We start from the raw sequence: 15386 nt of genomic DNA, 5'->3' as shown, positions 1-15386 counted from the left end.
TTTAAACCTGAATATACAAAAATGTACACATTTCTTCAGACAGCCTAAATTCCTACAGGCCCTCAAGTCAAGTCACCATCCAGAAGTTCCAACCGTGAACAAAGTCCACAAATCTATCCCAGAATCACACAAAATATCAACACAACATGAACCCAATCAAAACACAATGGTACTAATAGTGGGCCAGGAAGACTCCACCCTTATGAGTCTCCTGAACAGACAGACAGCTTTGCTCGAATATAAAAAATCTTGACGACCGTTATGGCCTTCCTTGCAATATTCCAATTCTCTGCTTGCAAATCCCTTTGGACAACATCGCCATGCATAAATGACAGCACTTTAAAACAGAGTATGTGAGTGAAATAACCATCCAAAAATACACATCATCAATTCTACTACCTTCAACAAAGGTTCTCAGATGCTCACCGACCTGATTTGCACTTGGCCCAGAGTTTTAGTCATTCCTGTGGAGCCACCACAGGCTACTAGTTGCTACAAAGAGAGAGCTGATGTGTTGGCGGTGGATACAGTCACCCCCTGTGAGCAAATACATAACATTCAAAATGACATATGGGTTTCCTTACCCAGACAGACGTCTATGAAGAAGGTATGATAGCAATGTAACCTTAGTTTTAGTTTTGGGGCCAGTATTTCCACATGCTAAATGTTTTAGCATTTTTCACATGAATTCCATTCATGTCATGGGACCTCTGGCAGCATTTCTCATGCATCTTGGTCAATCTAGAAGTGACTTTGGAAATCACCAAAAATCAATAACATGGAATACTATAAGTGACTTTGGGAAACCAATGTAATTGTATAATGGAAATGAAATATCCCATTAACTTTAACCTCCATTAACCTGGAATCACAGATACAGGCTTTGAATGAACAGCGTTGTGTAGAAACACTCTGCATGCAAGGAATTTTGGGAGTGTTGAGTTTGTCATTGCTCGTAAGTCATACTAAGAGCAATCTGTTTTTATCAGGACCGTAGCCCCATTTCATAGCTAAGTAATTTCAACATGGTGGCTCCTGAGGGCCTAGTTACACAGCAGTGTTTTCCTATCTGATCAGCTAAAACCCACCAGGAATGCATAAAACTAAACGTCAGGTTTGTTGCAATTCACGCTTCCTTCTGAGGAATGTAGAATTGTGCTAACGATGTGTGAGTGTGCATTCTAGTGCAATATTGATGCATCACATCACCCAGGTGTGAATTAAGCAGAAAACAGACTAGTCAGATTGTCTAAATTTAGTGTTTTTATACTACGATAGTTCAATCTTGTTAAACAAAACTTGTCAAATTGTTCTCAGTCTTTTCTGTTTTGAGATAGCAGAGATCACCTATGGTAAGCACTGCTAAACTACTTCAAACCAGACAGTGTTAGTACAGCACAAGCTTGTTATTTCTGTTTGGCATGTTCTTCTGTGTGACTGGTGGGTGTATTTGCACACAGGGAGAAGCTGTGTGACAAGGCAGGGGCCTGTTACAACAGTTGGTCGTACGTGGGTCATAACTAATACATCTGTTCTACACTGGATTTCAGAATCATACCTGTTGCATCAGGTGCCGGCTGCACCAGTTGGTCATGCATGTGGGTGGTAACGCTTCAAACATATCTCCCACAACTCAGACCTAAAAGTTAGAACTGCGGCACAAGCCGGACTTAAGGCCTTTATGCGCTTCCCCTTTTCATCATGACACCTGTGGAAAATAATACATGTTCCTATTCCACAACCCCCACAGGTATTTGAGCTTCACTCTGATGCATTTACTCATAATAGCAATACTAACTACAGTAGCCAGAATTGTGTTCCAGGAACCTGGCTAGCTACCAGCTACCACCCTGTGATTGTCTAATTTAGTCAACCAGTGAGTGACTGATTTAGCAATAGGTGGATGTCACTGGTATAATTATTATTAGCTTCATTATTTGTTGGCCATCCTTTCAGCACCCAACTTGTGCTCTCTGATTGTCTCCTTTGTTTAATTCATTTGTACTGGCAGGGCATTCCGGAAATCAAACTGGCCCATCAGTCAGACAAACTGGCTGACAGACATGGGGACAGGTCCTTTCCTGCTTTCAGAAACATAACCTCTCACAGCCCCAGTGACAAAATGCCTAGGAATTTGAAATGGGTTACATGCAATCATATTTTACCATAGGCTTATCTGATCAAAGCTTGAATGAATGTGTCACGGAACAAGGCATCCGATCCAGACTACATTCTGAAAACAAATCACTACTATCACTTTACCATTCACATTAAATAAATGTGAAAGACTCAGACTCACAACAGACTCACTCAGACTCACTTCAGGACAAGACATTTAAATATGGGTAAGTGAAGTATAGCCGAACCTTAGAACAGAGACATTTCCAAGTCCATTGACATTCATACAGGTGACATGCAGAGATGATAAATAATAGTACAAGAGCCTACAGCTTTCTGGACATCTCTAAAGGCAGCACTGACTCACATTCAACCCAGGATACAGGATTGGCCAAACCCCATCCTGCCAGTTGGTCCCATCTGTTCCCTCAAATGACCTCTCGATGAAACCTACAATGTGTCCTACCTGGTTTTGAGCTCCTTGTGCTCCTCCTTGATTTTGCCCAGCTCCAACTGCAAGCGGGCGCGCTCCTTGGCCACACTGTCGAGGGTTTTGCGGGCGTCGGCAAGCTCCGTCTCATAGACCGACTTCATGCCCGACACCTCACGACTGATCTCGGTCTCGGACTCGGTGATACGCATCCGTAGGCCAGCGTTCTCCACCTCCAGCGAGCGCACCTTGTCGATGTAGATGGCCAGCCGATCGTTGAGGTTGCTCAGGTCCTCCTTCTCCTGCAGACGGGTAATGCGTGCGGGGGAGCGTGGAGTGGTGGCCCCGCCGTGGCTGGTTCGTTTCTGACCTGGGGTTTCCATAGTGGATATCCAGCAGGTTGTTCAGGTAGATGGGTGAGAGAATGACTGTGGAAGATTCATTCATTCATTAACAACATATAAAGGCCAAAGTTACAATGAGGATACATTCATTCATTAACATGAAATTTAGACCCGCGCTACAACGAGGATTCATCTATCCATTCATTCAAATCTGATACAGACCTGTGTTACAACCAGGATCCATCCATTCATTCATTCAAATCTGATACAGACCCGTGTTACAACCAGGATCCATCCATTCATTCATTCAAATCTGATACAGACCCGTGTTACAACCAGGATCCATCCATTCATTCATTCAAATCTGATACAGACCCATGTTACAACCAGGATCCATCCATTCATTCATTCAAATCTGATACAGACCCGTGTTACAACCAGGATCCATCCATTCATCCATTCAAATCTGATACAGACCTGTGTTACAACCAGGATCCATCCATCCATTCATTCAAATCTGATACAGACCTGTGTTACAACCAGGATCCATCCATTCATTCATTAAAATCTGATACAGACCCGTGTTACAACCAGGATCCATCCATCCATTCAAATCTGATACAGACCTGTGTTAGAAGAAGTACAATGACTAAGGGGAACCATGTGGGTTTCATCCACCCAAACAGAGAAAAGGGAGGAGTATCAGTTTCCTTACTCCATGGGTTCCTAGCAAACATGCTACTCCCAAGATTTAAAACAGTGTTTTACATTAATACTTACTATTTTACAATTTGCTATATTTTATATACCGAAACAACAAAAGCGCTAATGTTAAGGCTATAGAAGCTATAAAAAGCCAGAAGAATCTCAAGCATGTAAAAATATATTTTTTATGACAGAAACGAGGCTATGACCTTCGTAAGGTGAATAGGACTTGCGTGACTGACAATAACAAGACAAAAACTACAATTAAATTGAGGTTACATATAAATGATTATCAAACAAATCAACTGCCATAATAATAATACTATAGTTAAATTAAAGCTTCACGCAATGATATTAAAATCAAGCTGGTGTTGAATTTAATACAAGACAACTAAAAAAACTATACTGGGGGGTTCCATTTTTTTATTTTGAAAAAGGAGGCCCCGGAGGAAGCAGGTTGGGAACCACTGTCTTACTCAATCAGGACCATAATTAAATTGTTGCTTGTGTGGTTAAGCAAGTTAAACTCAAACCAAAACCAAAAAACACGACATTCCTACCATCTGAAAAGCAAGTATAGACACTTTTGTTTTTATTATACACACACTCACACACACGCGCACACACACCCACACACAAAACTACAGAAGCATGAAAAATAATGAACAAACATCATACAATGGTAGAAATTGCTGAATCATTTACCTCTTCTACCAATTGTTTGTTGAGACAGCTAATTCAACCAGTAATTCATTATGAGAGATCGGTCCTATGATTTTCAGATTATGCTCGCCTAAACCTCAGTCAAAATACCATATAGCTGATTTAATATACACAAAAGACTGTCTTGATTTCAATATGAGCCACCACTTTCTCAATATTTAGACAGGCAGAGAAAGCAATGAAATGACTAGCAGAAAGAAGGAATGCAAGGCTTTTCAAGTCTAAAAACCATGCTTGTCTATAATGCTTTTCAAAACATGACCAAAGATGGCCTGGTCTGTTTGATTACTGTTGCCAAAACATATAATTAACAACTTACCTACAGTAAACAGAAAATTCTTACTCCATATTCTGCGTAAAAGTACAAAACGTGTCAAGACATTTCAATAAATAACAAGGTATTTTTGGTCTAAATACTGCTGCTTCTGGGATAACTATTACATTACTTTCTTCAATAACCATGAATTTCTACCTACACTGGTCCCAAGGTAACATGAGTGTTTCCCACACCCCCGACCAGTCAATTACGAAAATGAAACGTCATTTGAACTGATACGAAAAACACACAGGTACAAGCAGGAACCTAATCTCTAATCTCAACTAAGGACTGGCTCACATATACAACTGCCAGTCAGTGTGCAACCGGAGCTAAAACTGCTCCGTCTTACCTTAGAGGGAGGGTGTGCTGGTGGAATGGTGTGTGTGTGCCTGCACAGATGGAACACTCTGGAAGTTGAGCTGCAGGCGTCTCTGTGAAGTAAAGGGAGGAGGATCAGTGCTGCCTGGCTGTCTGTGTGCCTCTGGCTCACGCTCTGGACTGGCTGGCTGCGTATCTCCCTGCACATGTATTCGCTGAAGAGCGAGAAAGAGGGAAGGGGGGAGGGAGGGAGGAAGGCGCAGGGAGGAGTCAGGGCTTAGACATAACAGCCAGGTCAGCAGAGCAGTTGCTGTCTCTCTCCTTACCTCTCACTCCGTTCCCTTTCTCCCTTTCAGTTTCATTCACAGAGTGGCCACATAGACCCAATGATCCCAACTGCTTGCACATGTGGCCTGCCAGTGAAAGCAGCTGAATAACACTCTGATGGAAAATCTTCCCGGGCCCATTCTTTTACTGTACCGAGGAGTACAAATTAAAGTGTAGACTATAATCGCTATGTACTAAGGAACTTGTTTCTCAAAAAAAAAAAAACGCATTTGCACAATAAATTTAAATACCAAAAATACCAAAGAAAATAGTCAGTGTCCTTCCTATATTTCCAATGACAGTTCTGTACACCAATGCAGTAATTCCCATTGGTCATCTTCGAAGCTCCCAGGTCTCTATACCCACAACACTCCAAGATAGATCTGGTATTTATTGCCTCTGGGTGGAGTTTAAGAACAGGTCCAATGTCAGGAGAGGATGGTTATTCTGGTGTGTTTGAGGTGGTGGATAGAGAAGCTTGACTACAGCCCTGTCTGTGGGCATGGCATGAGACAGACCTATGAGCTATGGGAGTACCCTGTAGAAGACCTAGCAGTGGAAAGAACCAGTCAGTGTGTGGCCTTCATTCAGTCTGAGTCACAAATCCTAACACAAACAGCTTACTTGTTCTACAGTGCTACCTTCTCTCCTCTCTCTTTATCCTCATGTTCCCACAGCATTCCCCCTAACAATGGACTGTCTAGCATAGCATCCCAAATATTTGCTTTAGAAAAGGTTAGTGCAAATCAAGTATGTCCAGCTAAACTCTTATACTGACTATATACACTCACCTAAATGATTATTAGGAACACCTGTTCAATTTCTCATTAATGCAATTATCTAATCAACCAATCACATGGCAGTTGCTTCAATGCATTTAGGGGTGTGGTCCTGGTCAAGACTCCTCTGAACTCCAAACTGAATGTCAGAATGGGAAAGAAAGGTGATTTAAGCAATTATGAGCGTGGCATGGTTGTTGGTGCCAGATGGGCCGGTCTGAGTATTTCACAATCTGCTCAGTTACTGGGATTTTCATGCACAACCATTTCTAGGGTTTACAAAGAATGGTGTGAAAAGGGAAAAACATCCAGTATGCGGCAGTCCTGTGGGCAAAAATGCCTTGTTGATGCTAGAGGTCAGAGGAGAATGGGCCGACTGATTCAAGCTGATAGAAGAGCAACTTTGACTGAAATAACCACTCGTTACAACCGAGGTATGCAGCAAAGCATTTGTGAAGCCACAACACGCACAACCTTGAGGCAGATGGGCTACAACAGCACAAGACCCCACCGGGTACCACTCATCTCCACTACAAATAGGAAAAAGAGGCTACAATTTGCACGAGCTCACCAAAATTGGGCAGTTGAAGACTGGAAGAATGTTGCCTGGTCTGATGAGTCTCGATTTCTGTTGAGACATTCAGATGGTAGAGTCAGAATTTGGCATAAACAGAATGAGAACATGGATCCATCATGCCTTGTAACCACTGTGCAGGCTGGTGGTGGTGGTGTACTGGTGTGGGGATGTTTTCTTGGCACACTTTAGGCCCCTTAGTGCCAATTGGGCATCGTTTAAATGCCACGGCCTACCTGAGCATTGTTTCTGACCATGTCCATCCCTTTAAGACCACCATGTACCCATCCTCTGATGGTTACTTCCAGCAGGATTATGCACCATGTCACAAAGCTTGAATCATTTCAAATTGGTTTCTTGAACATGACAATGAGTTCACTGTACTGAAATGGCCCCCACAGTCACCAGATCTCAACCCAATAGAGCATATTTGGGATGTGGTGGAACGGGAGCTTCGTGCCCTGGATGTGCATCCCACAAATCTCCATCAACTGCAAGATGCTATCCTATCAATATGGGCCAACATTTCTAAAGAATGCTTTCAACACCTTGTTGAATCAATGCCACGTAGAATTAAGGCAGTTCTGAAGGCGAAAGGGGGTCAAACCCAGTATTAGTATGGTGTTTCTAATAATCCTTTAGGTGAGTGTACATTACATGATTTATAATGGGTCTAAAATACAAGCTTGAGCGGAATATTGTCTTATATCAAATTTGGGTCAAGGTTCTAAAAGTTTAAGTAGTTGGTTGGTTTAAGAAAAACCAACATACAAAGTGGGCCTGATACGAAGTTCCTAAGAAAATAGTCCAGTCAAATGACATGAGCCAGAATGCAACTTAAAGGCATGACAGGCAACAAATAGCATGCTAGCCTAATTCAGCAGTCATACCTTTTTTGCTTCTCAGTGTTTCCCCTATATTAATTTAGTATTTGCGGCTGTCTCTCCACAAAATATTATGAAATAATAATAGCAGTAAAATCTTCCAGTGTAAACCTAAACTAGATATGACGTAAATGAGAAAGTCACACACCTGTCTATATAGTGTCCCTCATTTGAAAGTATTTATCTCAGTAAACACCAAGCCATGAAGTCAAAGGAACTCTTCATAGATGTGTCTATGGTTGTCTTGCATGAACTGCACGTTTGAGATCTCCCCAGAGTGGCTTGATGATATTAAGGTCAGGAGACTGTGATGGCCACTCCAGAATCTTCACCTTTTTCTGCTGTAACCACTGGAGGGTCAACTTGGCCTTGTGTTTAGGGTCATTGTCGTGCAGGAAAGTCCAAAAGTGTGCACAGCATTTGTGCAGAAGAATGCAAATTGTCTGCCAGTATTTTCTGATAACGTGCTGCATTCTTCTTGTCAATTTTCAAAAGATTCCCCATGCCTTTAAAGCTCACACACCCCCAAAAGATCAGTGAGCCACCACAATGCTTCACATTGGGGATGGTATTCTGTTCACTATAGGCCTTATTGACCCCTCTCCAAACATAGTGCTTATGGTTGTGACCATAAAGCTCTATTTTGGTCTCGTCACTCCAGAAGCTGTGAGGCATGTCAAGGTGTTGTCGGGCATATTGTAACCAAGCTTTTTTGTGCCACTGGCGTAGTAAAGGCTTCTTTCTGGAAACTGAACCATGCAGCAAATTTTTGTTCAAGTATCGTTGTATACTTGAAAAAACCACACCATCTTTTTCCAGAGCAGCCTGTATTTCTCCTGAGATTACATGTGGCTTTTTCTTTGTATCCCGAACATTTGTTTTGGCAGTTTTGGCTGAAATCTTTCTTGGTCTAGCTGACCTTGGCTTGGTATCAAGAAAGCCCTGATTTTTCCACTTCTTAATAAGTGATTGAACAGTACTGACTGGCATTTGCAAGTCTTTCTATCAGTCTTTTGACCGTTCTTTTCGGCTCCCCATGGCTCAGTATCTAGCCCGCTCAGTGCACGTGAGAGCTAACTAACTCCTTGACTATTTATACACAGACATTGATTGCAATTTAAAAAGCCTCAGGTGTGGGAAATTCACCTTTACTTGCCATTTTAACCTGTGTGTGTCACCTTGTGTGTCTGTAACAAGGCCAAATATTCAAGGGTATGTAAACTTTTGATCAGGGCCATTTGGGTGATTTCTGTTATCATTATGATTTAAAAAGGAGCCAAACAACTATGTGATAATAAATGGCTTCATATGATCACTATCCTTAAATAAATTATCAGTCATATTTCCAAAATCAATGCCAAGATTTCACAATTTCTGCCAAGGTATGCAAACATATGAGCACAACTGTAGTTGAGGATAGTCACATAATGTTGCAGGCTTTGTTCAGGCATCGACTTGGCTGGATGTCCTGGTTGTCAGACCCCTTGTACACACTATCGTCTATGGGCAGAAGCTATCGGTTTACTGACAGTATAACAAAAGCAGCACTGGGAATGACAAAGAAATGCCTTCCAGTCCGGTAGCTTTTTTTAAATAGCAAAATTCCATGTTAGGACTAAAATAAGCAGGGATTAGGAAATCCACATCACTCCACCCAAAAGATCTCTTGTAGTCAACATACGTCACTAGGAGTACAAGAGGTAACTTGAAGGCTTTACAAGCAAGCATTCCTACGGTAGCATTCCTGTTTCCAGATGAGAGAAACCACCCACACAGACTGGGTTGCAATTAAAATGACTGCCTTTCTACATCTACTTTCCTTTATGTCCGGAGAAAGCTCTAGAATAAATTCTGCAAAAATTCTCATATCACAGCCTACATTTTCAGAGAGAGCTTATCTATGGTCGGGCATAGTACATTTAGTTTCTCTCATTTCGCTGTTGCCATGGTCAGCAGGTATACTAGATAACACCTGCCCATGGCTTGTCCTGGTAGCATTTAATAAAACCTTTGCCACACACTTGCTCAACACAAAATAATCTTGATTGTGTGGAAAAAATGCAGAAACATTAAATTGTTAACAAGCAACCTCATAAAAAACTCAGGGAAGAGAAAGAACACTACTGTCCATATTGTTGCTGTTTGTACCCCTCAGCATTTCTGCAAATTGTAGGCTAATCACACAATAATGGCACGTTTTTGAATGGGAAATGACCATTATGGAATATTCACCAGAATCTGAATCAAATGTTAGGTTGCCATAAACAGAAGTCCATAACAATAGTATAATCGTTTTACATGGTTTACATAGGGGCAACTTCCCAAAATAAACACTGAATCTCTGATTTTTGAAGAACCAACTAATGTCAAGATTCTTCACGGATAAAGTTTGTAAAATCTAGTTACCTGATTTTCTGTGTGAAACTCTAAAACTTCTAAAAGGCCTTTTCTGAATTAAGATTCAATCATTTCTGCAAAGAGATTATTTTGGCTGTTTACCAAATAATATGAATGTTACAGTTAAATAATGAATATGGGCTTAAAGTGCAGTCTCCCTTATGTGAGGGTATTCACATCCAAATTGGAGAAAGGGTTAAGGAATAACAGCTCTTTAATATGTAACCCCCTCATTTTGAAGGGACCAAACGTAATTGGAAAAGTGCCTCAAAAGCTGTTTCATTGACAGGGGTGGTTTATTCTTTCACTATTTCTTCATCAATTAAGCAGGTAAATGGTCTGGAGTTCATTTCAGGTGTGGCATTCACATTTGGAAGCTGTTGCTGTGAACCCACAGCATGCGGTCAAAGAAGCTCTCAATGCAAGTGAAACAGGCCATCCTTTGGCTGCAAAAAAAATCCATCAGAGAGATAGCAGGAACATTAGAAGAGGCCAAATCAACAGTTTGGTACAGTCTGAGAAAAAAAAATGCACTAGTGTGCTCTGCAACACAAAAAGGCCTGGACTTCCATGGAAGACAACAGTGGTAGATGATCGTAGGATCCTTTCCATGGTAAAGAAAAACCCCTACACAACAACCAGCCAAGTGAAGAACACTCTCCAGGAGAAAGGCATATCATTATCCAAGTCTACCATAAAGAGAAGACTTCACAAGAGCAAATACTGAGGGTTCAACACAAGGTGTAAACCATTCATAAGCCTCAAGATTAGAAAGGCCAGATTAGACTTTGCCAAAAAATATTTTTAAAAAGCCAGCCCAGTTCTGTAACAGCATTCTTTGGACATACTGCGAAAGCAACCCAGGAGTTTTCGAAGGCAAAGTGGAATATTCTGCATTGGCCGAGTCAATCACCAGATCTCAACCCGATCAAGCATGTATTTCACTTGCTGAAGACAAAACTTAAGGCAGAGGACCCACAAACAAAGAACAACTGAAGACAGCTGCAGTAAAGGCCTGGCAAAGCATCACAAAGGATGTCCATGTGTTCCAGACTTCAAGCAGAATTCTTAAAATATAAAAAATGCACAATTTATTTATAATTGTGTTCATGTGTCCAATTACATTTGAGCCCCTGAAATAAGGGAACTGTGTATGAAAATGGTTGCAATTCCTAAACGTTTCATACGATATTTTTCTTCAACCCCTTGAATTAAAGCTGAAAGTCTGCACTTCAGTTGCATTTTGGTTGTTTCATTTCAATCCATTGTGATGGTGTACCGAGACAAAATTATGAAAATTGTGTCAGTATCCGAATATTTCCGGACTTAATTGTATCCTGAATAGATAGATACACAGATGTAAATCAGAGATTAGCAACTAGAGCTCTTGGCCAAGACCTTAAAGGTCACTAAACTGACAAGGTTAAATATTTGTTATGTCCTTGTGCACGGCACATAACACTAAACACTCCAGTAAGAAGCTCTGCATAAGAGCGTCTGCTAAATGAGTAACAGATCAAATGTAAATTCCACGTCGCCCTTTGCTTATTTCGTTATTACTCTATACAGTGAGGGAAAAAAGTATTTGATCCCCTGCTGGTTTCCCCTGCTGAAACCTACCATTAAAATTATAGACTGATAATTTCTTTGTCAGTGGTCAAACGTACAAAATCAGCAGGAAATCGATTTTTTTTTTTCCCTCACTGTAAATCAACTTTTATTCTGAGACCCCCACCCTTTCCTTCAAACACCACATTCTTCCATATGTTTTACCAAATTAAGGATTTTTTTTTTTATGTATATGCCTGTTAAGTTTAATGTGATACCAAATTTTGTGTAAAAGGATTGACAAATGAATTAAGTTACAGAAAATCTTTGACATGCAATTGAACAAGGTTGCAATAACTGCTTTAGTGTCTTATCCATCAGATTCAGAGTTGTGAATGACTTCCTAATAACAATATTGAGCAACCAAATCTACAGACATAGACAACTTACAAACATTTTATCAAACGTGCTTTTGACCAGTATCAATCCCTTTTAGAGACTCAGTAAAGAGCCTGGTTTTTAAAGCATTTTTGGGCGGGGTGTATAATGTGTTTACAGTGATTGAGATTCACATTTATTCATGCCAGGAGTAGGGGACAATAGCGCCGCCGTCTTGCTGTCGATGGAACCCCTCCCTTTAGATGTCAAACGAGCACATTTTCAGGGTCCCTCTACAAAACGAAAGTCAAGAGTTGAACTGTTAAGGGCAACAACAAAACATGCTAGCTTTATTACCAAAAAGGTAAAGCTTTTACAATAAACTGTCTAAATGAAAACCAGAACTGCTGTTTTTGCCTGCAACTAAGCCTCAAAGACGAAGCCGCTGTTTTCGTATTAAAAGTGTTGTTGTTTTTTGATGATAGGCTACTTGAGCACTAGAGCAGGCTTACTTCTGTTACTGTTTTTTATGTACCAATAAAACACAAGCGAAACTATAACCTCTCACCATTCCATTATTTGGGCATAGACATGATTAGAGGTAAGAGACTACTTCTGCTCCCCCTTACTGGTTGTCCTTTCAGTCCACACATGTATTCCTCACCATAGGTAGAAACAAAGGCATAGGCGCCACCCAACGGCCAACTTTGAATTGTGGTGATGACGTGCATGAATAAAGTGCAGGAACAATATTTTGTGAGGTTATATAAACACGTGATTGAAAAATGATGATTGAACACAGATATTACCTGAAGCACAACATTACAACCTTCGGATTAGTGATGAGTAGACTCGACATTGCGCAGAAATAAACTAAACAGCTCAAAAGACAATTTGACATAACTTGATTGATCAAACTTACCTGCACCAGTAAATTATTTGTTGTTTCTTGACCGGTGAAACAAAGTCACTTAGAAAAATACGCATTTGTCATCTGTAAGCACAACTATAGTATACTTATATTTGTTATAAATTGCCGTACACTAGCTGCTATGAAATGACCAGGCTTTCACATTCTGCAGCCGCCACCTGGCGATATACTAATTAATGCTGGGTTGCGCGAGACCCAGAAGATAAACTTAATCCAGAATTTGTACGCGAATAAAGCAATACCGTATAAGAGCTGTTGTAATGGGAACATGATGTCAGAAAAATGCTATGTAGACCGATACGTTCATTTTGACGTGGTGGGATATTTTTGTGTCGGAAAAAATTATCAAGAGTTCCCCAAAATTTCATAACACATAATTTGCTCAATGTTTTGAGCTGCTGTCCCCTGGAAAGAGATACAACGACAATGTCAATTTAATACCATCAGCCCTAAATCTGATGCTGAACTGTGGGCCGAAGGACGGTCAAACGCCCTTCACACAGTTGGACATTAGGCTGCAAATAGTTGTGGAATATGTGGAAATATGAATGTGTGACTTTCCAGTTTTCAATACTGCTTGTAGTCAAATATATCAGAAAATAAATGTCAACAAAAATTGACCCTATCCTACAGTTAGTGGCCAGTTATTAGGTACACTCATCTATTCTTGGTTGGACCCATTTGCCTTCAGTACAGTGGGTACATTTCAGGGGATGGATTCGACATGTCATCAGAAATGTTTCACACGTAAAATCTATGGCGATGGAAGACTGTATAGCAAGTCATTAATGCGGTAAACAGCCCATGTTATCCAAAAGATGCTTTATTGGGTTGAGGTCTGGCATGTAAACTGAACTGGACCCGGTAATGTTTTCCCACATTTCTTGTCCAGTGTTATCACATGCTCACAAAAGAAACACTTCTTATTCTCTTTAGCAGATAGTAATGGAACCCAGTGTGGTCGTCTCTTGTCCAATGAGCTATGCGCTTGGAAATGCCATTCTGCACACCAGAGTTGGACTGTGTCGTTATTTGTCTGTTTGTGGCACACCTGTTTGCTTAAAAGATTCTTGCTATTCTCCTTCAAGCTCTCTCATCAACAAGTTGTTTGCATCCACATGTCTGCTGCTGGCTGGATGTTTTCTGTTTGTTGCACAATTCTGAGTTAACCCTAGACAGTGTTGTACATCAAAAGTCCAGGAGGAAGACTGTTTCTGAGACAGTGGAACTGGTGCACTTGGCATTGCTGATCATGCCATGCTCAAAGTCACTTAGGTCACTCGTTTTGCACATTTTAACATTCAATCAAACAGTAACTGGATGCCTTGATGCCTGTCTGCCTGCTTTAAATAGCAAGCCACATCCTTGGGATACAATCTTGGTGAAAACGATACATTTGGTGAAAGGGTTGGTGTGTCAAATAAACTGGGTGTACTACAAACATTGGTGTCACTTTAGTATTTGGGGCACAGATATTTTATAGTTTCATGCATCATGTTCAAATGCCCTGAAAGTATCAGACATTAAATGTGACACTCAAAAGAACAGTTGATTTGAACACCATATTTCAGAAGATATAATATTGTAATATTTCGAGCACAAATCTCACTGAAGTCATGTTACTGATATTACAAATTATTATTGTTGAGTTTCAAAACTGTAGATAGAGTACTTTCCAATCATCTGAACATGTTTCTTTCAAAAAAGCTGATATCCATACCAGGACTTTGATTGGGATTTGTGACAAACATTCTAAAATGTTAGCATTTGGAAACAGTGCCAGGGAAAGCATACCAAATGATGGACTGTTATACGGCCATATACTGCTACAGGGAAGACACACCAATATGTAAATTTTAAATGTTGATTAACTATCCCCTTAATCATGTCTTTAGGCTCCAAAACTGATTGATAATATTTAAGAAAAACTTGGATGGGGCCTATGTTCTGTGGTCTTCCCACCATGACCAAGGAATGCAGTGTGTATATGCTATAGATGCAATATGTTTAAACAGATAACAGTAAAAGAGTCGATTCAAATGCTCATGGGAAATAGGAAACTGGGAGTCGGACACGACTGTTGGTCATCAATAGTCGTCACTAGACCATTGTCTGTGAACACAGTATGTCGCTGCATTTCACTCCACAAATTAAAGTGAAAATGATACCATGCAAAGAAGAAACCATAGATATACAACATCCAGACATACCAGTTGCTTTTCTGGGCCCCATTTTAGATGGTCTGAGACGAAGTAGAAAACTGTCCTGTGGTATGACTAATCAATTTGAGATTATTTTCGGGAATCATGGACGCCGCATCCTCTGGGCAAAAGAGGAGAGGGACCATCCGGCATGTTATCAGTGCACAATGCAAAAGCCAGCATCTGTGATGGTGTGGGGGTGCATTAATGCACATGGCATGGGTGACTTACATATCTGTGAAGGCACCATAAATGGTGAACCATATATACAAGGTATCGATGATTATGTCTTTTTCAGGGAAGGCCTTGCTTATTTCAGCAAGACAATGCCAAACCACATTCTGCACATATCACAACAGCATGGCTCCATAGTAAAAGAGTCTAGGTGCTAAACTGGCCTGCTTGCAGTC

The 15386-nt window shown here is 40.7% G+C and overlaps 1 protein-coding gene across 3 annotated transcripts in view; it reads right to left on the bottom strand.

Moving 5' to 3' along the window:
• lmna (lamin A) overlaps positions 1-12919 on the bottom strand; it is a 34325-nt gene extending 21406 nt beyond the window's left edge. Inside the window, exons 1-3 of one of the 3 annotated variants that reach the window (XM_010905904.5) lie at positions 12767-12919; positions 4989-5070; positions 2585-2976 (exon numbers count right to left, since the gene is read on the bottom strand). In XM_010905904.5, coding sequence (XP_010904206.1) covers positions 2585-2931 — 347 coding nt within the window. In that variant the 5' untranslated portion in view covers positions 2932-2976; positions 4989-5070; positions 12767-12919. Of the gene's footprint in view, positions 1-2584; positions 2977-4639; positions 4936-4988; positions 5173-12766 lie in introns of those variants that run through there. The other 2 variants (XM_034288944.1, XM_010905908.5) reach the window with 2 other exon arrangements.
• Between the last annotated feature and the right edge of the window lie 2467 nt (positions 12920-15386).

This window comes from Esox lucius, chromosome 20 (assembly GCF_011004845.1).
Source record: "Esox lucius isolate fEsoLuc1 chromosome 20, fEsoLuc1.pri, whole genome shotgun sequence".
Taxonomy (NCBI): Eukaryota; Metazoa; Chordata; class Actinopteri; order Esociformes; family Esocidae; genus Esox; species Esox lucius.
Note: the sequence above shows the minus strand (reverse complement) of the source record. Positions and strands in the feature narration are given on the sequence as shown.